Source organism: Protopterus annectens, chromosome 2.part1 (assembly GCF_019279795.1).
Source record: "Protopterus annectens isolate FY-2018-M chromosome 2.part1, PAN1.0, whole genome shotgun sequence".
NCBI lineage: Eukaryota > Metazoa > Chordata > Ceratodontiformes > Protopteridae > Protopterus > Protopterus annectens.
The window spans coordinates 150,947,813-150,973,692 of NC_056729.1; the positions used below are offsets into that span (position 1 = coordinate 150,947,813).

General features: G+C 40.1%; 1 protein-coding gene across 1 annotated transcript in view; it reads right to left on the reverse strand.

The window, feature by feature from the left end:
• Window positions 1-25,880, reverse strand: part of ADGRA3 (adhesion G protein-coupled receptor A3) — a gene marked incomplete in the record, with an annotated part of 1,325,547 nt that overhangs the window by 264,503 nt on the left and 1,035,164 nt on the right. The window contains 2 exon segments of the mRNA XM_044062081.1: window positions 5,967-6,170; window positions 16,430-16,591. Of these exon segments, the coding sequence (XP_043918016.1) occupies window positions 5,967-6,170; window positions 16,430-16,591 (366 nt within the window).

The window sequence follows — 25,880 nt, forward strand, 5'->3', positions numbered from 1 at the left end:
CAAATAGTTCAGGGACGCATAGAAAGCCGCTGAACTGAAAATGCGCTTCCCGTATCTGTCCATGGTCCTAGAATCTTTGTTAGGCGGATGGACAGATGAGGAAGACTCCGACATCTCCTTTTCGTGGCGCTGCCACCACCATGGCGTCTACTGGAACTCCTTTGGTGAGGTAAGCCTTGTCCTGTGGTGCCGTAATGTACTTATTTGGCTTCCTAGGGACTGGTTCCACCGTGTCAGGTGTCTCCCACGCCCTTCGAGCAATCAACTCCATTAACTCATCGAAGGGCGGAGTGACCCAGGAGGAGGAAGGGCGAGCACCAAATGCCTTCAGCAAGACTGACTCATCCTCAGAAGGGGGGAGGGCTTGCCAGTCACCTCTCTGTTTTAGGATCTCCAAGATGTCTGAAAAGGAGACATCTTCTGAAGGTGACTTAGGGGACCCTTCTGACTCATCTAAGTCAGTATCAGATGTCAAGGATTCTTGTGGAGAATCCAAGTGTCTCCTCTTACACAATCTTTTCCTAGGGACTTCTTCGTGGGGAGCATCCGAAGAAGCCTCCGAGGAAGAGGGGGCACCCTCCAGGGGTGGCTGAGACACTGGTGCCAGACGCTTGGACGTGGCCGTGGGTGCAGAGGAGGATAACGGTCCTTTGTGGGGAGGAGAAGCTGTACCTGCTGATGTGGTTGTCTGGGTAGACAACACCTTCCTCATGAGATCAAAGGCCCCCGGGTCCCGAGTCGAGGTATCTCCCGGTTCCGAAGAAATGGGAAGAATCCCCGAAACAGGAACCGAAGGCACCGACCCCGAGGATGGAACCGAATCGATCCGTGCCGAGGCCCCGAGAGGGAGCGTCGGAACCAAAACATCGGTCCGACTCTCGGTCCCGGAACCAAGGACGGATCTTCGGCCCCGAGACTCCAGTACCGGATCGGATGGAGTCGAGGTGAACGGTGCCGACCGAGAAAAAGACGGTTCTGGCACCGAGGGCTCCACAATCATCAGTTCAGCTTCTTCCGGCTCCGAAGACTGGACAGGTCTCGGAGGAGGAACAGATGAAGATAGTGGCAGGCCTTCAAGTCTCGACATCAACTGAGAGGAGACCGAGATAAGCTTGGATAGGGCCGTATGCTCCATCAATTTCTGCACCACACGGTCCACATCGGTGTCGGAAAGGGGCCTGGAAGAACGAGTCGAAGGGATCGAAGACGGAGCCGACCTCAACAGAGTCGGTGGAGGGAGCTCCGTCACCGGTTCCAAGACTCGAGGCTCGAAACTGCCAACAGTTGAACACTCGGCCCGAAGTCTGTGGAACCGGTGATCTAACTATACCGAAGAGCTCGGAGCCGATGACTTGGGCTCCGACGTCTTCGACCCCTTCGAGGACTTGGATGCCTGGTCTGAAGCATCCAGAGCCTCCTGGAAAGAGGGTTTCAACAATCCTCTATCCATCAGTTTCCTGCCTATCTGTCATGACCCTCCCACTAAAAGAGTGACAAATAGAACAGTCCTCTTGTAAGTGGAGAGGGCCAAGACAGTAGACACAGGAACTGTGGTTGTCTGTGACCGACATCTTTTGGCCACACTGACAACGTTTGAAGCCAGATTTCATTTTCTCAGACATAATGAAAAGAGAAAGAAAACAGTCAAGTCCAGTAACTAGTCAATCCAGGTAACAAAAAGTCAAATCCGGTATTTTGTAAGTCCGATTGTCAATCCAAGTAGGGGTGGTAGGCCCCGAAAAACTCTATACCAGTTAGTTAAACTAAGTTAAACTAATTTAATGGTACCGAGAATTCTTGCTCTACTCACACACCATACACTAACTTTCAACAACTATAGATCTTAAAGAAGTTCTTTGAAAATTTAACCAAAATAGTTAATCTTATCTGAAAAAGCCTCGAGCTAGCCTCCAGCGATGCGTATGCAGCAGCGGCAAACTAGATCTGAGGTAAAGGCAGAGGGGGATTGTGGGTATTAGATGTCCTCGAGCTTCTTCTCGATGCAGAGCTTGCAGTCGGCTGGCACGGAGCCGAGGATCGGCTCCGAACCCATGTGTAAGAACAAAGGCGAGATTGAACACTCTCACATGTAATGCACGGATATTTTGCATACAAAGCATACTTGAGAATGCCATCAATCTGTGCAAACATTCCAAGTTAGTTACACACACACAGTCCAATTCCAGCTGATGCACTGACACATACTCATACAAGGGCACTGTACACAAACACAAGGAATCACTACACTAGGAGGTAATATTTCTTTCACGAGAGGTTCTGTTCTTACACTGGCAACAAATCCTGACACTTTTTTCTCTCCACTTTTCAAGTACTTCACAACTTGATGTTATCTTTTTAAACTCACCATTGCACAGATTTTTTTCTGACAAGTTTTTGTGGTGCCTTGCTTCTTGTTCTATGCATTGGAAATACTGACGAACAAAGCACAAGGGAAGTTCTTTATACTGGCCAACTGTGGATTTTACTGGGAAAACTGATTTTCATACTTTTGTAGCACCCAATCAGCTGTATAAACATACATGAATCAATTACAGAGGTGTAACTACACTGTTTCAAGTGGGTCTACAGGGAGACAATGAATCATTCCCCAAAGCAACAGTAACTAGGCTCCATGACCGTCAGGAATGCCAGTACAGAAAAAAAAAAGCTATTTAATATTTAACAGAATACGGTTTAATTATGCTGATACAGCTACTGAAATCCCACTTTTACACCTGATCACCAGAACAAGACTCTTGACAACTTTAATTATTTTATAACACGAACTGCAGAAGAAAAGTATGCTTTAATAAAGACTACGTGATTCTCCAGTTGTCATATAATTCATATAGAATTTCCTCTGATAACCAAAACATGGGTCATCTTCACCTAGCAACCTACCACTTAAACTCTTAAAAATCTATACAAGCTCTGTAGCTCACCCAGTTTCAATATTCACAGTTCTTATCAAGACAAACACTTTTTCTAATACTTTTTTTTTTAAAAGCACTTCTTTTGCCCACAAATAAAGAAGAAACTGCAGCTAATTTAAAAAAGGTACTGCCCCATTGGTCTGTCTCCCTTAACAAAAATTCTAGAAACCATGTTTACTCTCAACTAATGTTTATGCAAGTCCAATCCTATCCACAGGGTAACGACCTTGCCTTACAGGATGTTGCAAAGTACATTCTTGACCAACTAGCTTACACACAAACTACAGGAACAGTCAATTATTTAGACCTCTGCAGAGTGTTTCATATTGCAGAATATGAGCCAATGACTTCTCCTGTCCTTAAGTAACTACAACCTTTCTTCATGGTGCCACTAGGTATAAGAAATGGGAATGGAACTGTACCATCTTTACAACTGCTGAAGCACCTCAGGACTAGGTACTATGGCCAATCTTGTGAGTAACATGTCTACATCTGTAAGGAAACAAGCCTAGTCCAAATATGCCAACAATTCTGCAACACCCTTTTATATAATATAACCACCACAATTAGAATACAGCTTTGATTCATTGTAGTCATGATTCAAAATATGGAACATTATCAAACCACCACTAAGACCAAATTTACGTTCTTCACAAGCAACAGCCAAAATCATTTACTCCATCAACAACCTATCCAAAGACAACTCTAGTACTTCCATCCTCGCGAAAGATTACTGCACCTTATTCTCTTTGGACAAATCATCAAATGAGGAAACAACTACAATAAAACTGCTTTGTCACAATGAGAAATTATAGCTCAACAAACATGAATAGTCTTCTCCAAAGTAACTCTGTACAGCCTTTTAGTTTATGTCACTTCACTACCATGGCACTTTATTTCCCCAAATACGCATTTATTCTCTGTCACTTCACTACCATGGCACTTATTTACACAAATATGGACTTATTCTCTGTCACTACACTACCATGGCATTTACCCAAATTTGCACTTATTCTCTGTCACTTCAGTACCATGGCACTTATTTACACAAATAAAGGACGTATTCTCTGTCACTTCACTACCATGGCATTTTATCATTTACCCAAATTTGCACTTATTCTCTGTCACTTCAGTACCATGGCACTTTACTCCCCCTAATTTGCACTTATTCTCTGTCACTTCACTACCATGGCATTTTATTATTTACCCAAATTTGCACGTATTCTCTGTCACTTCACTACCACGGCATTTTATTTACCCAAATTTGCACTTATTCTCTGTCACTTCAGTACCATGGCACTTATTTACACAAATACGGACTTATTCTCTGTCACTTCACTACCATGGCATTTTATTATTTACCCAAATTTGCACTTATTCTCTGTCACTTCAGTACCATGGCACTTTATTCCCCCCATAATATGCACTTATTCTCTGTCACTTCACTAACACGGCACTTACACAAATACGGACTTATTCTCTGTCACTTCACTACCATGGCACTTATTTACACAAATACGGACTTATTCTCTGTCACTTCACTACCATGGCATTTTATTATTTACCCAAATTTGCACTTATTCTCTGTCACTTCACTACCACGGCACTTACTTACACAAATACGGACTTATTCTCTGTCACTTCACTACCATGGCATTTTATTATTTACCCAGATTTGCACTTATTCTCGGTCACTTCACTACCACAGCATTTTATTTCCCCTAATATGCACTTATTCTCTAACACTACTGCTTCTCATGCACCTTCTAACTAATCTACAGTCTCCACCTCTTCATAAGACTGAACTGCATACAACAGAGTAACAAGATTTGTTTAGCAGATTAGTAAGCCACTTCCAACTCTTCACAGCCTCAGCCAGTTGAACTTTAACCAGCAGCTGTTCTTAATTCATCTGACAGTTGCACAAATTCCTGTACATTCCCTAAAGTCCTACTTTGAACAATACTCTAGTGCAGCAAAATACAAACAGAAAATAAAGAACATCTATTGGAGATTTAATAAATACTACCAAAACAAGAAATAAAGACGGTCTCAACTAGTACATGCTGCAAAAAAGTAAAACAATATACCTCGTGTTTTAAGATACATCTTTGAGAGAAGGTTTTTGATTTACATTTGAAGACATAAGAGCTACAGGGTGTCCTGACAAGTGCAAGACGACTGGTGCTGTGAGTACCAATACCACTAAGTAATTTCACTGAAAACCACTTTCAAAAGTAATACTGTTTGTACTTTTCTTCACTGCTGTGCAACCACTGAATTCACACTCGTTAAAGTATGGGAGAAATGGGTGTGTGCGCAGGGGGAGACAGAGTTCACTCAGTATTTTTTAGGAATTTAGTTTTGCAATAGTGTCACTTGCTAAAATGTACTTTGATCAGCCAATATGAATATTATCTACAAGGACAGTAGAACTGTTGTAGTATGAACATGTCATCACTTTTTACTAAAATATGGTCATATCAACTTATAAAATGCCTGCAATACTTTGTGTTTTAACTATACTCACTTCATTTCTAGTGCTTAAGCACTAGCAGTTCTTTCTTGGACTTCTGGAGACCTAAGGCACAAATACTATTTGCAATGCACCACTCACATTTATATGGGTTATTCTCTCTGAAAAATTATTAGCATGTTCTCTGTATACACACCAAGTTCAACCTTGTGAAAACTAGTGGAGTATCCTAAAAATTTTTTTGAAGTTTAGTAACCGTTACTTCAGCCATGTTGTAGGAAAGATGCTGGCAAGGAGAAGGGATGCATGAGGGGGAAATGCACACAATGCCTAATGATGCCAAGGACATTCAAACAAGAAAATGTCAGCACAATTTTCTGTGGTCCAAGTCAGAAAATGTATTCTAGCTCCTGGAGAGCAAGTGTTTTGGTGTCTTTTTCAAGTTAGCTATCAAAATGACTAATGATGCAGACGGTGTCAACTGCAAAACACAAAACTTGCTTAAAGTTATGATCCACAATTAGCTTTTGTAAAACTTAGTAAAAGAAAAAAATTACCTTGAGTGCCAAGCTGGAAAGAGTATTTGTGACATTACACTTCAAGCTTAGTTGTTTATCAAGATTTCCATCCATGTCTCTTCTCCCAAAATCAGGAAGGCTTATTCTGTCTCCAGGAACCACCTTCTGAAACACTGTACATGTCATCCCAGTAAATCCAGCAGCTTTAATCACATACGCTTCCACTGCAATATTTGGGGAATACTGCAGCATGAAAAGGAAAACAGATCGAATTAAAGTCTTAATAAAGGCAAAGCAGCTTTGTTACAAAACATGACAGAAGTACGATACCTGAAATATAAAGACAAACTCTGGGCACTTCACTATGAAAGCAAGCTCTGCAAATACACAATACATGATTTTTTTCATTAGTGGCTTACTAGCATCACTGATGAGACTGTCGACAGCTGACTGACGCTTTTCTAGGGCCAAATTTTCCTCTGGCCATCAGACATTTGTCTGAATAGGCAGAGAAGCCTGCTACCTTCTGGAACCACAAGAAACATTATGTAGTATACACCAGGTTCACTTATCCTACATTTCTTCATTCAGATTACAGTCACAAAAAACAAAGGTATAAATGAATCCCAGCAAGATCCTACTAAGGAACAAGTCACTTCTACAGTAGGTGAAATAAAAGACTGCATGGAGGCTAGAATTCAGTCCCAAACTAACAGCCCTGTGAATATATATGCTCCTAGGGTTTAATACTACTGACTGGTATAAGGAGATCATCTTCCCTGCCCCAACTACATGCAGCTGTTCTACAATACACACTTGTAACTGTTCAATAAAGATTTGCTTATCCACATGGGGTGTAGGAAGGGGTTATGTACTGCAGCAAAAGCCTTATACAAGACAAGAGGATTTTGTTCTGTAAATTTAACAGCTGTTTACTCACATGCCAGTCTAAATATTAAACCATATTATCATATATTAGGCTGACTTGAATATTGTTAAAATGAAATGCATGGCTACAACTTGCTTACTGTTAGTCTCACGTTTATTGTTTAAAATGTTATTATATGGTTATTCTGTGTGTAATCCAGGGCTTAATCTAAAAAAGTAATATTGAGATCAGTGTTCTATTCTGATTAATAAAGAGACAAAATTCTGCTTAGTAAGCCTGTTATGGTAAACATTCCATATTCCTCAAATATGGACCCAGCTGCAGTCAAAATGAAAAAGGAGTGAACAGACAGCATTTATAAGACAAGGAGGATAATTCACCAGAATTTACGAAATTGCTATTGTAAAGCAAATTCTTACCCTAGACTGCAAATTCATTTTAGTGTTGGGCAAATAAACATGTTGTGTAGTCTGTAACATCTTCACAAATATTCTGTGCAAAAACTTCTTTGAAACAGACAGCTACAGTAGTGGCAGCCCTGGTAGAGTCTGCCTTGACAATTACAGGCAATTCCTTCACTTAGTTTGCAAATCATGAAACATTGCAGGTTGCCTAGCCATTTGACAAGGCATGCATGGTTAACTGCGGGGCCTTGTCTGTCCTCCCTGAAAGATACAATGTCAGTCAATTTCTGGTCATCCTTAATCCCTCAGACATACCAGATTATTTGTATGTGAACATCCATGATATGCAAGAGTTTTGCTCTCTTCCATCCTCCTCCGCCTTGTTCCCTGGCTCTGAAAAATAGACCAGAAATTGAATAACTTGGTTGAGATCTAAACATGAAACTCCCGTTAAAATGAAAAGGACTAGTATACGGAAGACTTTTTCCTTTTTTGGTACAGTTTTCATACCTCCTCACTGGTTGCCAACCATAAGTCCTCCGTGATAGGTCAGTTTATTCAGTCTATATTGGGTTAGGGTAAATTGCAAAGGCAGCTATATGGGGGCCTTTCCATTAGGCTCCAATCCTTCCTTTTGGGGGGGGGGGTGATGTCAGCACTTGCATCACAGTGAGGGCGGCCTACTATGCCTTCCCCTCAACATGTGAATGCTTCAACCAACACAGTAATGAAGGCTACCATCAGCAGCTTGGTAAGCCAAACGTATGACTTTCAGTTATGGTTATTTTACCTGCAAGCCTCTACTTGTAAGTGGTGAAGCACTCAACAGACCACCACTCCCTCCACAGACTAGGTGATCAGGTATTTGCTGTTCACTCCTACCCTCCCCCCCTGCCTTTCTCTTCCACTGCCTTGAGACACAAACTCATCTGTAATCGGAGCTTTATCCCTCTGTGCCACACAGTCGGGAATGTGGAACATGGTGTCTTTTTTTTTTTTTTAATTTAAGGCTTACAGTTCTGACACTCACAGCAGGGGTAATTCTACCCAAAAGAATAACCTTCTATGGCACAAACACCTTAGAAGCTTGAGACTGAGCACTCCCTTCAGGAACAGTCTGGATATCAAGGAAGATACAAAGCAGGGGCTGAAACCTTTATATTTGGTGGATGAGAATGATAACTCTCTGTAGCATGCAACTGAGAGAGAAATTCTGGCACCAGGAAGTTGGCAGGTCCAATCTTCCTGCCAAGCACCAAGGTGGAAATAAAACTCTTCCTGGAGAAAAATGAGCTAATAGTAACCCTCTCATCTTACTTCAAAAAATCTGCTACTTATGAAAGAAATTGTGAATGCTAGGGATCAACTGTTATTCAACTGACTCATCTCTGGCACACATGCACTGGAGCAATCCACTGCCAAATGCGAAATGGTTGAGATGAAAATTAGCAACTATAAATTACAGGTCATGGGTCCCTATCAAACAGCATCTTGGATCTTGTTCACAAGCAGTGAAGAAGGGGATCAGGAACTGAAACAGTGCACAAGGGGACAGTGTTAGAAGTACTGGGAGCACTGTCTACGACTGCTGAGATGAAGCCAAATCCAAATCACTCACAATGTACATTCCCAGAAGTCACCAGCTTTGAGTAGTAACCAAGCACACCAGACAGTAGATACAAGTGAGTGCAATAAGACTTCATCCCATGGTTGCAGGGACTGGTGTGAGAAAACTGTAATAATCCAGGAAGATTGTGGTACAGATCTGTTGCTCCTCCATACTGACTTGAGTCACACGAGGTGGTTTGGGCTTTTGATGATGCAGTGTGCAACTTCCAGCAAAGCAAATGCTAAGGTATGGCAAACTAGAAGAAAGCTCTGGAGCAGACCCAGGTGAAATTGTAGAAAGTTTGTCAAGTTATGTGAAAATAATCAGGGATCTTACAAGCACTGGGTTGTGTTGCACAAGATGTGGAAATCTGGTCTGCCCTGCTTCGCTTGCTACTACAGTCACCCTCACTAGAATAAGTGGCTAGGAAAATGAACTGCTGGCTCGGTGTCAGGTAAATCATCTAAGAGTAGTCAAATGCTTGAAAGACTCGTCTTGTTGGATGAGGCAGCCTGGCTAAATTTGTAGCATAAAAATTTTGCTTGCTAAGTAAGGGGAGAGATGCAGTATTGCTTAGGCTAACATGGAAATGAAAGAATCCGGTTTGTCCTTTCTACTTTTCCCATTAAGACTAAATACGAATGAAAGTATTCACTTAGGGAGAAACTAAACAGAAGGCACTCAGTGCATTCTGCCCTTGTGAAGAAGTGCACCTGAGCATCTGCCAAGAAGGTGAAGAAGTCCATGTTAGGCTGCCACCATGCACTTGTTATTCAAGAGAAAGAATAGTTGTGTAAAATCTTACCATAACCATAGATGTCCTTCTCTTCCATGTTGCAGTATTCTTGGTGTGAGATTTTCCACCTCAGGTGACCTGTATGTCGGCTCCTATACAAAAGCTTCAGCTTGGCTGTTGCAGCTGCATGGGATGTCACAAATAGGGCATCCAACAAACAACGCTGAAATAAGCAAAGTAATAACGCTAAATAAGCAAAATAACAGTTTAATACAATAGTTTAAAGCGCTTTTCATCTGCAAAATGTGCAGACTTCTTCAGAAACCTGAAGAAGTCTGCACATTTTGCAGACAAAAAGCGCTTTAAACTATTGTATTAAACTGTTATTTTGCTTATTTAGTGTTATTACTTTGCTTATTTCAGCATTTTGTTGGATGCCCTTTGGACTTGCCGGATTCTGCACTGTGTATTAATTAGTTTTCTTGGTTTATCTTTTTTTTTACATCACAAATAGGGCCATAAACCAGAGGCCTTAAATGTGACGTCTGCACGCACAGAACTTGAAAGCCCAGCAACAGGAATAGTAGACCCAGTAAGAGGAGATGCCAGTGAGGTCAGGCATAGGGTCATGGAGCCCTTATGTGGTTTCATAGGTCCCAGGGTAGGGTACAGAGCACAAGGGACCCAAGGGTATGCTGGACTGAGTGACAGAAGAATAAGGGGGATTGGTGGGTGGGAAGGAATACTGCAACAGTGAAGAGAAGGACATCTATGGTTATGGTAAGATTTTACACAACCACTCTATGTCCTTCTACTCCTATGTTGCAGTATTCCTGGTGTGGGAGAGTACCACAGTTTAGCTGGCAGGAAGGGTGGCAGATGAAGAGGCTAATTCTACAAAGCCCTGTAGGACTGCCCTGGCAAATCCTGCCCGTGCTCTGGAGACATTGTCTAACTTGTAGTGTTTGGTGAAAGTGTGAATGGTGGACCATGTGGCTGCTTCCATAATGGAAGCTGTGTCCAGGCCTTTGAGAAAGGTTTTGGAAAACAATGGGTGTTTTTTGCCATGGTGTGAATAACAGAGGCAAATGGCTTTCCTGATCCAACATGAGATGGTTTGTTTGGAGACTGCCTTGCCCAGGGCCCTGGGGTGGAAGGAAACGGAGTTAATTTGATTTTCTAATGGATTTTGTTTTGTCCAGGTAAAATCTTAGCTGTCTGTGTACATCGAAGGAGCGAAGTATCCTCTCCCCCTCATTGGTGGGAGAGGGGTAGAAGGTGGGAAGGTGAATAGATTGGTTTAACAACAAATCGTTGACCACCTTTGGCATGAAGGAGGGGTTAGTTCTTAGTGTTACCCTGTACTTGTGAAAAGTTAGTATTGGGGGGGGGGGGCAAGGCCATTAAGGCCTGTAATTCTGATACCCTTCTGGGTGAAGTTATGGCCACTAGCAGTACTGTTTTCCATGTGCACATATGAGAGTCCACCTTTTACTAGTTGACACACATATGCTAAACCTGGGGGCGGGTCTGCAATGCATGGGTCCCTGCTCTTGTCCAGACACCATTTTGAAAATCTTTCCCATTTAGCTAGGTATGATTTTCTTGTAGTAGGTTTCCTGGCCTCCCTCAGGACTGAAAGCACGTCCCCTGAGTAGTGGTGCCTGAAGGGAATTAAAGATTTATCACCCACAGTGTAAGTGACATCTGCAAGTGTGGGTGGATGAGGGTTCCCCTTTTGTTGTGTCAGAAGGTCCACCTTGTGGAGTAACTTGTGGTAATTGCCCTTGGCAAGATTGTAAAGTAGGGGGAACCAGTGCTGCCTTGACCAGTAGGGAGTCACCAACAAGATTTTTGGTTCGTCTCTCCTGATTTTCAGGAGAACTTTCTGAATTAGTGAGAAGGGAGGAAAGGCATAGAGAAACTTCCCCTTCCAAACAATGCTGAAAGTGTCTATTCTCCAAGCTAGAGGGGAGTAGGTCTTGGAGCAGAAGGTCTGCAGTTGTTTATTCTGGGGGGAGGCAAACAAGTCTACTTGAGTAGTGCCCCACCAGTGGACAATGTCTAGGAAGATGGTCCTGTCCAACATTCATTCGTGTTGTGGAGGGGATGTCCTGCTTAGAAGGTCTGCTTGTTTTTGTCCTGTGAGGGGATGTAGAATGCCTGTACAGACAAGTTGTGGCGAGAGGCTAGATCCCATATTAGTAAGGTTAGTTTTCACAGGTGGTACAATTTTGTTCCCCCCTGCTTGTTGAGGTATCACAACTATGGTGTTGTCTGTAATTATTTGAAGAACACCTGGTAGTAGGAGGGGACTGAAGGTTTTCAGAGCCAGGAGGATTGCTGTCAGTTCCCTCACATTGAAGTGTTTGGCCTTTAAGGAAGGGTGCCATGTTGCTTGAACCCTGTATGATGCCACTGTGGCTCCTGTGGCTCCTCATCCTGAGTCTGACGCATCTGTATGCATAACCTGGGTTGGGAGAGTAGGCTGGAGGGGAAGGCCTGGGTTGAGCTGGACTTGCTGAATCCACCAGCTGACCTCTGCCTTTAGGCAAGGCAGAAGTGAGATTTCTTGCTCTAGGGGATGCTGGTGTTGGGACCAAACATTTTTTTAGATACCACTGTAGCTTTTGCATATGCATTCTGGCTACAGGAAGCATGGGGATGGTGCTTGCCATTAGGCCCAGGGTCCTTAGGAATTGCCTTGCAGTTATTACTTGGGTCTGCAGCAGGGCTTTGAAATGGGAGGTCAGGGAGCTGACCTCATCCTGGGGAAGAAAGGCTTTCATTACGTCTGTTTTGATTCTGCAACCCAGAAATATCTGGTCTTGCTCTGGTGTCAAGGATGACTTTAGGAGGTTGAGGATGAACCCCAGTTTTTTGTAGAAGAGACATGGTGAATTGTAGATGGGTTAAAAGGGTTTCTTTGCAGTCTGCTAGGATCAGGATGTTGTCTAGGTAGGGATAAATCTGAATGCCTTGTGTTCTGCAACAGGCAATGGCTGAAGCCAGGCATTTTGTGAACACTTTGGGGGCAGTGGACAAACCAAAGGGAAAGGTAGTAAATTGGAAATGAGAGGAGAGTCCAGAGAAATGTAAAAAGGTCCTGTGAGAGGGCAGAATGGGTATGTGCAAGTAGGCTTCTTTTAGGTCCAACGTGGCCATGAAAGCCTTGGTCGGTGTAAGAGGAAGTAAATTTGGAAGTGACAACATTCTGAAGGTGGGCACCTTTAAGAATCGATTTAAGAAGGAAAAGTCTAGAATAGGTCTCCATGGTCTGTCCTTTTTGAGGACCAGGAACAGTCATGAATAGAAGCCTTTTCCTTCCTGTCCTGGGGGGAGGTTCTATGGCACCCAGTTCAGAAGGTCTGTCAGGACCTGTGTTAAGAGGTGTCTTTGATTTCTTGGGGGAAAGGGAATGCCTCTTAGGGGTGGCTTTTCTTTCTAGGAGAGGAAGTATCCTTTTTGGACAACAGCCAGAACCCATCTGTCTGTGGTGATGGTTTTTCAGAAGGGGAGGCAGTGAGAGAGGCGGGCAGAGAGGGGTAGGGGGGCAAGGCAGTCATGCATTGTTCGGGCCTACTCTGTTTGGAAAAGGCTGTCTAGTGGGAGGCTGTGAGGCAGCTGGCCTGGTAGTGGTTTGTCTTCTGGTTTCTCTTCTATGTCTGGAAGAGGTAGTTCCAGCAGATGTTGGGTTTCGTCTGACAAATGTGGCCTTGGCAGGGTAATTTGTGTAATATTTGGGGAATGGGACACCAACAGATGTTTGATGTCTTGCAATTCCTTGCTCTTCTCTTGCAGATTTTTAAAAAAGATCTGCAGATTGCTTGCCAAACAGAAAATTGGGATCCAGGGGGGCATCAAAGATCTTAGACTTAAAGTCTTCTGGTTAGTGCTGTAGTCTAAGCCAGGAATATCTCCTGAGAACAGAGGCAGATGCTGCAGAGCAAGCAGAGGCGTCTGCAGCATCATAGCTAAATCTGAGTGTCTGGCAACTTGGGCAGCCAGAGATAGGATAGAAGAGATGTCAGCTTTTGTAGGGTAGTCAGGAATAGTAGCCAGCAGGGTAGAGGCTTGAGAGACCAGGTCCAAAGCATATCTGGTCATATGTGCCTGATAGTTGATGACTCTAAAAGCCAAAAAGGAAGAGGTACAGATTTGCTCTCTTTGTCCGTGGGTAAGAGAGAGGCAGACAGGATAAGTCTGGATTGTTTATCTGGTGAGGTGGCAATCACAGCTGGGTCTGCCAGGGGAGGCTTGACTAAGAATTTTTGGTCATTTGGCACCTTGTAGAAGCAGTCTATCTGCTTAGGGGCAGGTGGCTGTGAATCTGGTGTCTTTTATGCAGAGGCAAAGGCATCCAAGTAGGCAGGTATGACAGGTAGAATGGCAGAAGGGAGGGGGATTCCACTTGTAAAAGTTCAAAATACCTCTTTTGAGTGTCAGACATTTGTGAGGTATCACATTTGAAATATTACTTCATTTTGGTGATCGTTTCACCAAATTTGATATCTTCTGGAGGAGAGTCTCCCTCAATAGATTCCTCATCTGGTGAGTAACACACCTGAGGTGAGGCAATCTGGGAAGTGTAAGAAATGGATTCCTCAGAAGAGGTGTAGTAGGGGTTTTGCTCTTCTTCCCTGTTTTGAGAGGCAAGAGAAGGGAGAGAAGAGGCAGAAGCAGGTCTAGGACTAAGCAGGGGATGAGGCTGAGGGCCTAAGGGCCATAAAGGCTTGCATCAAGGAAGAGGTGAAGGACTGCCAGTCAGGCAGGCCTTTTTTGGTGGTGGCCGTATGTTTTTTTTTTTCTTTTTAGCTGGGGTAGACGTAGGAGTAGGCTTGTAGTTGGATGATGGTCTAACAGCAGCAGCGTCTGGAGAAGGAATCCCAGGCACTGGCTCTGCTAAGTCTGGTTCCCCCTTGACCTCAGCAGTAGTCGGGGTCTGTTGTTGGCTCCAGGGACATGCCAGCCCTCAACTGCGAAACAACATCTTCGAAAGTCGCCATTGAAGTCAACAGATCCACCGGGAATCACTCAACTCCTAAATCGGACGCTGGCGGGCGTCCAGTAGCAGAGCAGCAGAGGAAGAGGGCCTGGAAAACTTGGCCGCCTTACGTGGAGGTTTTATCAAGGCCTCCGAGGTGGGATCCGTCCTGAAGGGTAACCATTTAAGCCGTTGGTTCCCCAGGTGCCAGATGGCTGCGAAGGGTCTTGGGAACAAAGGATTGGGAAATGGAGCAAGAGTTATGATCTTGCTTCCGGCCTAAGGAAAAAAAACGCAGCGGTCATGTGAGTCTTTATGGGGTTATCTGGCACCCGCATTGGCATTTATCCTTTTTTGCTGACATCGGCTAAGAGTTGCTACAACAAACCAAGCTTTAGCTAGTAAATAAGAAGAAACCCCCCAACTGGGTACTTAGCTTTTTAGACATTTTGCAACGAAGGAGCGAAGCACACGATGTGTCGGTCTGCGGATGAAAAGTTCTGAGGTTTGTGCGTGCAGACATCACATTTAAGTTCCCTGGTTTATGGCCCTACGTATGACATCACATGCAGATGCAGCAGTCAAGCTGAATCTTTTGTATAGCAGCTGAAGTATGGGTCGCCTGAGGAGGAAAATACCACACCAAGAATACTGCAACATAGGAATAGGACATCTACTGATAATGGGAAACTGCCTGGATATGAACCTAGTTCTCTACACAGTAAAAGAACAGCCTTTGAGTCTCTTAAGGTTTATGTACCACTTCATGAAAACTGCCTACAAGAAAGCCTTGGGAGAGAACATGACTGAAGACTACATCTGAGGTATGCATTGCCAAGTCTTGGTTTGTTTCATGTGACTGACACAATGGGAGGGAGGGAGGGATGGGCAGGTCTGTGAACTTCTCCTGTGACAATCCCTGGCGGAGATTGCATACACTGCTATTGGGAGGTGTAATCCAAAGGGGATGGGGATACAGGGTGGGGACTTGCTTGTGCCACAAGGGAGGCAGGGCAAAATGTCGTACATCCTTATTACATCCCCATCTCTTGGATGGTACTACGAGAAGGGAGAGGGAGTAATAGGGTATGTCAAAGGGTAAATAAAAAAAAAAAAAGTGGTGAAAGCCAGACCTCCAAGAAGCCATTCCGATCTTCACTGTCTGCAGCCCTACCTGTCAGACCTGAAGATGGATTTGGGGCACTGGGTAGAGAGACGTAGGTTGATGCAGAGGGGAGAAAAAGTCCCACCCCCCCAATAAAATTATATTTTCTCCTGTTAGATGTAAAACTACAAGTCCTAATGATCATTCACATATATTTTTGTAATTTTGAAACTACAAATGCATTTTTGCTTACACTAACACATACAGGTGGGATCATCAGTTCACAGAAGGAAGAGTGTTAGATATGCAATCAATTTGCTGCAATTACGTAAAAGGCTCTTCTGCCCCGCCCCCCCCTTTTTTTCCCTTGGCGGCAGCAATAAAGACCAATTTATTTATTTATTTTTAATTTGCATTTGTTTACTGTACATTTGAGCCCTCCAAACCAATAGTTTGACTTTAAACATCTGCTTAGCAAAAACAACAAAAAAAATATATATATATATATGAATTGAATACCTACAGTATATCATGAACACACACACACACATGGGTTAGTGCAAAGATTATGAAGTTGATATATATTTAAAATCAGAGTAATCAGCTGAAGAATACGTAGTCAGTTAATGACGTAATACTATGTACAGCATAGAATAATCTAAGGTAAGAGTGAAGTCACAGACAATAACAGTAAAAGGGTTAAATGTAAAGCTACAGTGTCGACTAGGTAACATGACCTACATTTTTCTTTTACACCAAATACATGAATTCTTACCGATGAATATACTTGTGCACCATTTGCTAACCTATAGCTAGCAATGCGCTGTAACCACTGCACGATCCGAGAGCATGCCCTAGCCTCTCTTTGAGCCATCCGAAGCACTTGTTCATCTGCTAGCATAATATTGCTGGCAATATCCACCATAACATCATCAAGCTGAGAAGAAAAACAGACCTTAATTCCATCAGCATTTGGGCATTTTGTTCTAGTTACATATTACATTAGTCAACTGTGAATACCTTAACTGAGAAATCCCATGCAAAGTGGTGTGCCAGTGAGAAACATTCTGGCCAAAAACACATGATAATACAGTAAACTTACAAAACAAATGGCAACTCAGAAGGTCATAAAATTACTTGGAAAATATCCAGTAAAAAAAAAAATACATATATATATATATATATATATATATACATATATAAAATATTATATACACACACACACATATATGCGCATGCATACACACACGTATAGCTATATAGATTATTCTATAACTAGACTTGAGATAACATGTATGTTGACCCAACAGTCATTACAAATGCATCTTTTTTTCAAATATAATTTTTATTTGCATTTTTCTCTTTTTTTAATACACAAAAAGTAATAAAACAGAAATATACGAGGACAAGATACATGGAAATATCAATTTGCAATAAAACATAACAGACAGGACATATACCATCATTGTTCATTTCACAATATCCAAATTTGCTAACATTTTAACTGTACACATTAAATTGTAAGACAAAGTTAATTTAATCTTAATAGAATCTGTCACTGAAGAGAGTTTCGTCAAAATATTATAGCCTACCTAACTTTAGTTGTATCTTGTAATAACTATGGACACTATATACAGTGATGTCACTTCTGATGTTCAGTATGTTTGCACTTCCTATACCTTTCCCAATTTAATATGAATAAAAGTTTTGCTTTTATTTTCTTTTATTTTTCCTTATTTGTTTAGAGTAGTAGTGATGATGTACTCCCTTGTCTATAGACCGGTTTTACCTTAATGTTTCTGCAAGTGTTTTCTAATATTTCTGGTAATAGGATTTTTTTTGGCTTCTTGTGATTAGTTTGCTGGCTAATACGCATTTCAAAGCCATTCCTTTAAATTTGTCCCATGTAATTTTAGTTCTATCTAGCCAATTTTGAGCTATGTATGATTTCATCACTGCACACAATGTTACTATGATGTGTTTGTTTTCATACGAAAAGTTGGTGGGGAATACATGTAAAACTGCAATTTCCCATGACAGGGTAAGATTTAGTGTATCCCTTTTTTCTAACTTGGTTCTTAACGAACACCATAATTTGTAAACATTTTTACAGCTCCAGAAATTATGAAGGGTATCAGCTGGGCTGTTTGGACATGTGGGGCAAAAAGGAGAGAGAGAAGGATTGATTTTACTTAGAAAGAGTGGTGTATGATGGGCATTATTGTTATTCATAATTTGGGTATAAATTAATTTTTTGAGAGGTGTTAATTTCAAGGTGAGTTCAATTGCAGTAGATTTTTGGTCTAGTAATCTTATTTTTTCTTCCCAATATTTTGAGTAAAGGAGTGAATCTTGGTTTTTAATCCTTGTTATTAATCGGTGTGTGTTTGACAGCATTTCAGATCTTGGAAGAAATAGATTAATAACTTGTTGGTATAGCTGCATATCTTGGTTGCCCATTTTGACACGTAGTAACAGTGTTAATCAGGTATAGTATTTGCTTGATAGTGTTATAACTTTTATTTACTTCTAGTCTTTGCCTTATATTTTTGACTGAAAGTTTTACTTTGGTAGTCTCATACAGTGGTATTATTAATTAGTGGGTACTGATTCAGATTTAGCATAGTGTTTAGTTTAATATTAGGGTTTAAAGTGTATTGGTTGTCCCATTACCAAAGTATCCTTAAGATTAAGGGAAGATAACAGCTTTTGAAATAGTGATGTATTTCTTATGATTATGGTGGGAATTTAAAATACCTTAGTGCCTTGGAGTTTAGAAAGGGTATTGTTTTAGGGTTTATATTTGATGAAATTAGATGTTTATGGTATATTTTAATCCAGATTGGATACCATGCTTTGCTAGATGATTCGTAATTTGCTATTTGTATAATTCGACTAGTGTTTATAATGTCATAGTAAGTTTGAAAATCGACTTCCGCGGTGGTGCAGCGGTAGCGTTGTTGCCTCACAGCAAGAGGTTCTCCCATTCGATTCCCGGCTGGAGTGCGGAGAGTGCCTTCTGTGTGGAGTCTGCATGTCCTCCCCGTGGTTGGGTGGGCGTTCAAAGGATATGCGTAAATGGGCGTGCCTTCGTTGAAGGTTGAATGTCGAGCTGACACCTCGGCATTCGTGAAAATCAACTGCCAATCATTAGTGGAACGGAGTTCCGCTGTGGCGACCCCTAACTGGGAAAAAGCCGAAAGACAACAGTAAGTTTGAAAATCGGGTAATCCTAAGCCACCTTTCTGTCTGGGTAATGTTAATCTAGAGTATTTTATTCTTGTATTTGTAGGATGCCAAATAAATTTCCCTAGTACTGTTTCAAGTTTGGAAAAGAAGTTATTTGGTATATTTTGATTAACAGCGTTAAAGTGAAACAGTAATCTTGGAAGAATATTCATTTTGACTATAGCCGCCTTAAGGATAGTGGAAATAGGTTAAGATTTAACCATCTTTTAGTGTCTTCTGTGATGTTAGCCCACGTTCTAAACAGATTATTTTTAATCAAGTAAGATTGGGGGTGAGTGAACATGATGCCCAGATATTGGAGATTGTAGTTGACTTTTCTTTCAGTTTCGGGGAAATAGAATTCCTTGTGTCCTAAAGTATTTAAAGGGAAAATGACTGACTTGTTTGGGTTAATGCCATAGTTAGATATTTTTGAGAAATTTTCAATGGAATTTAATACCTTGTTTAAATCAGTATTAGGGAATTCAAAGTAAATATTAAGGGAGTCAGCGAAAGCTGTATACTTTACTGGGATTTTAGAAATATTCATAAAATGGTTGTAAGTTGTTTGTGATATTTTGAGGAGAGTTTCAATGTATATATTGAAAAGGTATGGTGATAGTGGGCATCCTTGCCTTGTACCATTAATAATTTTAGTAGATTTTGATTGCTTTTTATTTATACATAGTGTTGTCGTAGCACTGTTGTACAAGGCCCCTCACCATGTTAATATATTCATCAGGAATGCTAAATGTTTTGAACATCTTAAATAGAAAATCAAGGTTTACTCTGTCAAAAGCTTTAGATGCATCTACTGATAGTGCATAGCTAGGGCATTTATCATTTGCTTTTAAACTGATGATTGAATCAATGGTGAGTGTTTTATCCCATACCTGTCTGTTATTCATAAAGCCTAGTTGTTCAGCAGATATAATGAAAGGTAGAATTTTTTTGATTCTGCTAGCTAAGGCTGTTGATAGAATTTTGATATCAATATTTATGAGTGCTATCTGTCTGTAGTTGTTTGGATTTAGTGCATCTGAGTTGAGTTTTCGTATGAGTATAGTTTTTGAGTTGTTAATATACAAGGTCCTTGATTCCACACTTTAATATGTATTCGTATACTTTCAATAGTATTGGAGCTATTTGTTTCTTAAAAGTCTTCCAGAACTCCGCCACATACTCATCTGACCCTGGTGATTTACTTAATTTCAGCTTATTTACAGCAGCAATGATTTCATCTACATTTATAGGGGCTTTAAGATTATTTATTTGTGTTTCGTTTATTACTGGAAAGTGCAATTCTTCAGTGATAGAATAGTATTTCATTGTACTGGTCATGTGGGCCATATAGTTTTTGATAAATTTCTTCAAAAGCCATTATAATCTCTTTGTCCGTATCTAGAATTTTGTTGTAATTTACTTGCTTTATTTTGGAAGGGAAATTTTTTATGCTTATGATTCTTGCCAACGCTTTTGAAGGGGATTGAGCCCACTCTGCATACTTGTGGAGAAGTTTAATTTCAGTGAAAGAGTTATGTCTTTGAATTTCATGTAGTTGTCCTTGTAAGGTAATCATTTGACTTTCAAGTTCTGGTGAGTGTTTACTTTGTAATTCTAACTCTATACTTTTTCATTTTGATTCTATTGTAACTTTTTCCTGGTTTAATTTTTTATAGAGTGCGGATTTTTGGATTAATATTCCCCCAATAATGGCTTTTGCTGCTTCCCATTGAATATCATATGGAATATCTGTTACCTCCAAATTATTTTTAGCTTGGGTATTGATGTCAATGATTTCCTGTAAGACTTCTTTTTCCTTTAATAAGTTAGCATTTAAAGTCCAGTTTGTTGGTGTTTGGGATCTTTGTGTGGAGCTATCCAACTTTATTGTGATGTTTATTTTTGCATGGTCTGATATTGTTCTGGGTTCACTATTGTATGCAAGTGTATTATTTAGTAAAGCTTCAGAAATTAGAAATATGTCTATTCTGGACCAAGACTTGTGGTATGGTGAAAAATAAGTGAATTTACTGGTTGATGGATTATTTCTATAGTTTTCAAAAGGGTCAGCTAGCTTAAAATCTTCTATTACTTCAGCTATTAATGTAGTAAGTTGTACAGGTTGCTTGTTTTCTTTATTTGTTCTACCTAGTGCTGGATTAATTATCATATTCCAGTCAACTCCTATGATGTATAAATAGGAAAATTCTCTAGAATTTTGTATACCTCGTACATGTAGGTTAAGTGATGGAAACATGGGGCATGTACATTTAATACTAAGAAAGTTTTTTTAAACTTAGACAGTTCACAAGTAAAATAACACCATCTACCATTTGATTCATAGCTACTCTTCATTATAGTGCCATCAAATGATTTTTTTACTATTGTAGCAACTCCCTTAGAAGCTGTACTGTCACCAGCAGCTACAATATGTTTCACACATTTTTTTTGTATCTTTCTCCCATTGTTCTTTCAACATATGTGTTTCTTGAACAAAAGTTATCTCTGCCTTGGATTTGAAAATTAAATGCATTAATAGATTCTTCTTTTTCTTATTTTGTAGACCCCTTCACATTCCATGAATCTACAGAGACCATCTACGAGATTTATCAACAGAATGATGATTTTTTTGAGCCAATAGATGCATATAAGGACATATGTAACTTAAATTCTTCTTAGAGTTTTTGGTGCAGGTCAATAATATGGATACAAGTGTGACATCACTTCCTTTCAGATCCCCCCCATACTTACCCATGCTAGGCCACTAACTGAAAGAGAGATAAATAGAGCATTTACAACTACATTACAAAAAGTTCCTGTCATTCTAAGTCCCAGCAAATTACAGCAACACATGTAACAGCTTGTCCAAAACCAATACAAAGGTAATAGCAAAACATATAGTTACTAACCCTTTCTTCTTTTGAATGTATGTATCCTGAGCATTTTGTAGAATACCTTTAACTAAAATTCAAATATCTAACTTTGTAAGAAACCTTTAAATAGTGCATTTCAGTAAGCATATCATAACATTTCTTTCTTGCTCACAAAACAAAAAAAATACAGTTATATGAACATATTGAAAAGGACTTTTATAATTTGTCAGTTTCTTTTTCATGCTCCATGTTGTGATGATTTCAAACAGTTTTTTTTAGTACACAGCAGTTCTTGCTTGTTGGGTCAATATTTACAGTAAGGCTCAAAGATATTCCAGTTTAACCATTTGTTTTATGTGTATGAGAAAACATACAGCTAACAACCATAGTATTGATCAGACAATATCTAGTGTGTTTTATAGTCTCTGCTGATCTAGATTGGTATATGTGCAGTTTGTAGATGCATACTTTTTAAAAGATATAATATTAAAAAGAACAAAACAAAACAGACCTAGCTTCATAATTTATAAGGACTAATAAAGACTAGTTATTTGTTACTATTACAGCATCTGCTACAGCATCTGACCTAGGGTTTTATTTTTCCAATTTGTAATTATTCAGGAAAACATTATAATTTTAATTATATGTTTAGACTGCTGCACTTCAATTCTAAGCTGGATTTACCTTCCGATCGCAGTTTGCATGAAATTCATTTTTTTATTATTTAGGGTACAGTTCTGAAGGTTTCAGATATGTAGAAGCTTTACTTTCATTTTCTTAGGCAAATGTTTTTTTTTTTTGAGATGTTTTGACCTTAGAGGAATGCCGTAGATGTTCCTTTGACCTCAGTCCGCTTGTTCTTCCTGGTTTGCAGTTGCAAGGGATTATGGGAGTCCGTAGTTCTTTCACAGCAGCGTAGAGATGCTTCTAGGCCTGGATTTAGAATGTTTAAACAGGATGCAAATGATTTAAGTACAATGAAGGTAATTTAAGCAATTTAGTAATTTGGTTCATTTTAGCAGATATAAATGTTTTAGATGGTTAGGATCTTTGTATTACGTGCGTTTTTACAGAAAGGTTCAGTTCTTCATGTTATTTTGTTTGGTAATTCGTTAAAGGCTTTAAGAAAAGTCATTTTTGCTTCATTTTTTTTTTTTTTGCTACATAATTTAAGCCATTGTATTGAAACTGTAGAGTCACTGGATATTTCATTTGAAATCTAATATGTTTGCTTACTAGGCAAGTGCAGTAAGGTGATAGGACTTGTCTTACTTTTTGAGTTTTAGAGGCAGGTCCTGAGAAAAAGTTATTTTGCAGCCATTCCATATGATGAATTTTCTTTTTTTTTTTGCAGCTTGAATTATTATTTGAGCATTTGCAGCATTTAGAATCCTTATATATATTTGTCTGGGGGCATCCATAATTTGAAATTTTCTTAAAGCTCTGTGTATTCTTTCTATAAGAACGGTTTGAACTAGTTCTTTGTTTTCAAGAAGAGAGTCAAAGATTTCTTTTGACATAGTAGTTAGCTGTGATTGTTCATATTTTCTGGGATGCCTCTGATCAGTACATTATTTCGTCTTGCTCTAGCTTCTAGGTCAGTCAATTTTTGTTGCATTTCTTTGACTGAGCTTTCAGCAATGGTGGTAGCTTTCTGTATTTCTTCTATCTTTGTCTCACTGCTCAGTATTCTAGTCTCATTTTTATCTAGTCTAGACAATATTTGATCTACTTTGTTTACAGACGCTGTGAGTTTTGAAGAAAAAGATTGTATTTCTGTTTGCGGAGGTATCAAGGCTGCTTTTAATTCCTCCATGTCAAAGGATTGTTCATTTTTTGGTTTCAGATGATGCTTTGTAGCTTCAGCTTGTATTTTAGTACTTTTCTGTCTTTTAGGGCTGATTTCTTTCTCAGGAGATGTAATTAGAGAGATTCTTGTCTTTGATGTGTTTTTCCATTTGTTCCATTATTCCTCTGTTGTGTGAAAAACTTGCTTCTTTTCTTCTTTATAGCTACCACTCGTTAAATTGCAAGCCCAAGCACACATACAAGAGTCACTGCTTAGTCACCTCCCAGATCCAAGGTATGTATTTCTTGTTTTTTAATTCAGAAATTGAAAAAAAAAAGGATCTCTCTGTTTGGAAGATGGTTTGGTTTTCACAGGAGATCATTTTTTGTAGATTTTTGCAGCAACGGTAGCCTTAGATGGGATTAGATTCGTAGCTAGTATTTGGAGCAAGTTGAAGTATGTGCTGTCTAGCTGGCAGACATCTTAGACTCCCCAGTCATTACAAATGCATCTAACCTCACAAACAGGTCAAACATCTGCTGTAATGTAAAAACTGTAACATGGATGCACACAGTAACTACATACATATCAGAGATTAAAAAAATACAGGAACCACTAAAGAGTCACTCTGAAAAAAATTGGTCAAGCCGCAAAAGTCAGAGAATGAAACTGAAGGGAGACAGAAAATGGCACTTCCCAGGAACTGTTCCAGAAATTAATTTAGTAGAGAGAGAGAGAGCAAGAAGTGAAAACTTGAGGTTAACAGCCACCTTTATGAGAAGCTGTAGGGAGCAGACTGCATATGCTCAAAGACAAACATTAACAACCGAACTAGTGTCCCATAGCAGGACATATTAATAGAAAGTAGACATTGTGTTTATAACTGAAGCAGTGTTTCGAGAAAGCAGTTGAGACAAACAGTATCAACAAAAACAGATACTGTTAACAAAAATGTGGCAAAGGGGAAAACTGCTGAAAGCCAGAGAGGGCACAATATTCTAAGAAAAAGATACTTCATCAATTAACAGATCAAAACTTGATAAAATTATTCCACTCATGAGGGAATTCTGGTGAGCTATGAGAAGTCTGAAGCTGTTTTATCCTCCAATATTCTCAGTTTTACTCGCCTGGAGACAAATGCATTTATGGAGACAAACCATGCAATGGAAGAAATTAAGCAGTTCAAGCAGCAAAACAGCTGTATAAACAAAGTGATGAGTATCAGCTGAAAAGCCAACTGTAACTCAGGAAAACAAAAGTGAGGATGCCGGACACTTGAAAAACAAAAGAGCACAGGAGCTGACTAGAAGAACCAGCACACAACTGAGGTGAAAGCTGGGGCCAGTGGAGACCAAATAACTGTCTGAAGAGACCTGAGGCAGAAGACTTAATCAAATGGGGGAACTGCAAAACATCAATTTGTGAATGGTGTGATTGAAATAAATATGCTATTTTGAATCATAACATTTGCGCAACCAGAGTTTTTGTGAAGACAGGAATTTCATTGTATGACTATTGCTTTGTATTACCATAGCTGGGAACAAGAAGACAAGGGTAGTTGATGAAAATGTAATTACTGTTTATTAGATGTCCAGAGTAAAATGAATGTTAGCCAAGTTTCTACTAAATATATCAAATCCCTGCTTCTTTAACTAAAACCATACTCTCTGTCCACTGATAAACTCTCCCCTCAATTTCTGAAAATTGCTGCTGACTCTATTGCGTATCCTGTACCTATTGTAATCAACTGCTCCAATTCAGTAATCTACCCTACCAGAAATATGGAAATCCTTCTATATCACTTCTCTGCACAAAGATGGCAAATCTGTTGAAACCTCTAACTAAAGACCAGTCACTATTCCCTCACTGCTCTCTAAGATGCTTGAAAAATGTATACATACTCAACTACTGTCCTATCATTCACAAAAATCTCCTCACCCCCTCACAACATGGTTTCCACCCTAAACATAGTACCTCGACTTCCTTACTATCCTTTACTCAAAAGGTTGCAGAAGCTAGGGACAACAACCTCGTCTCCTGTCTATCCCTTGCTCTCTAAAGCCTTCGACACTGTGTCCCATCCCATCCTTCTTAAACTCTCAGACCTAAACCTCTCTCCTTCTGTTCCTGGCTGGTTCCAATCCTAACTTACTGCCAGAAAACAAGCTGTGGGCAGCAGGCTTTCTCAGCCTTCCTTGCTGTTCAAACAAGAGTACCACAAGGCTCCATACTTTGACCGCTCCTTTTTAACATTTTTACAAACAACCTACATTCATCCTGCAGTCTCTCATCTGTAATACAATATGCAGATGACTCTACTCTCTTATCTATCT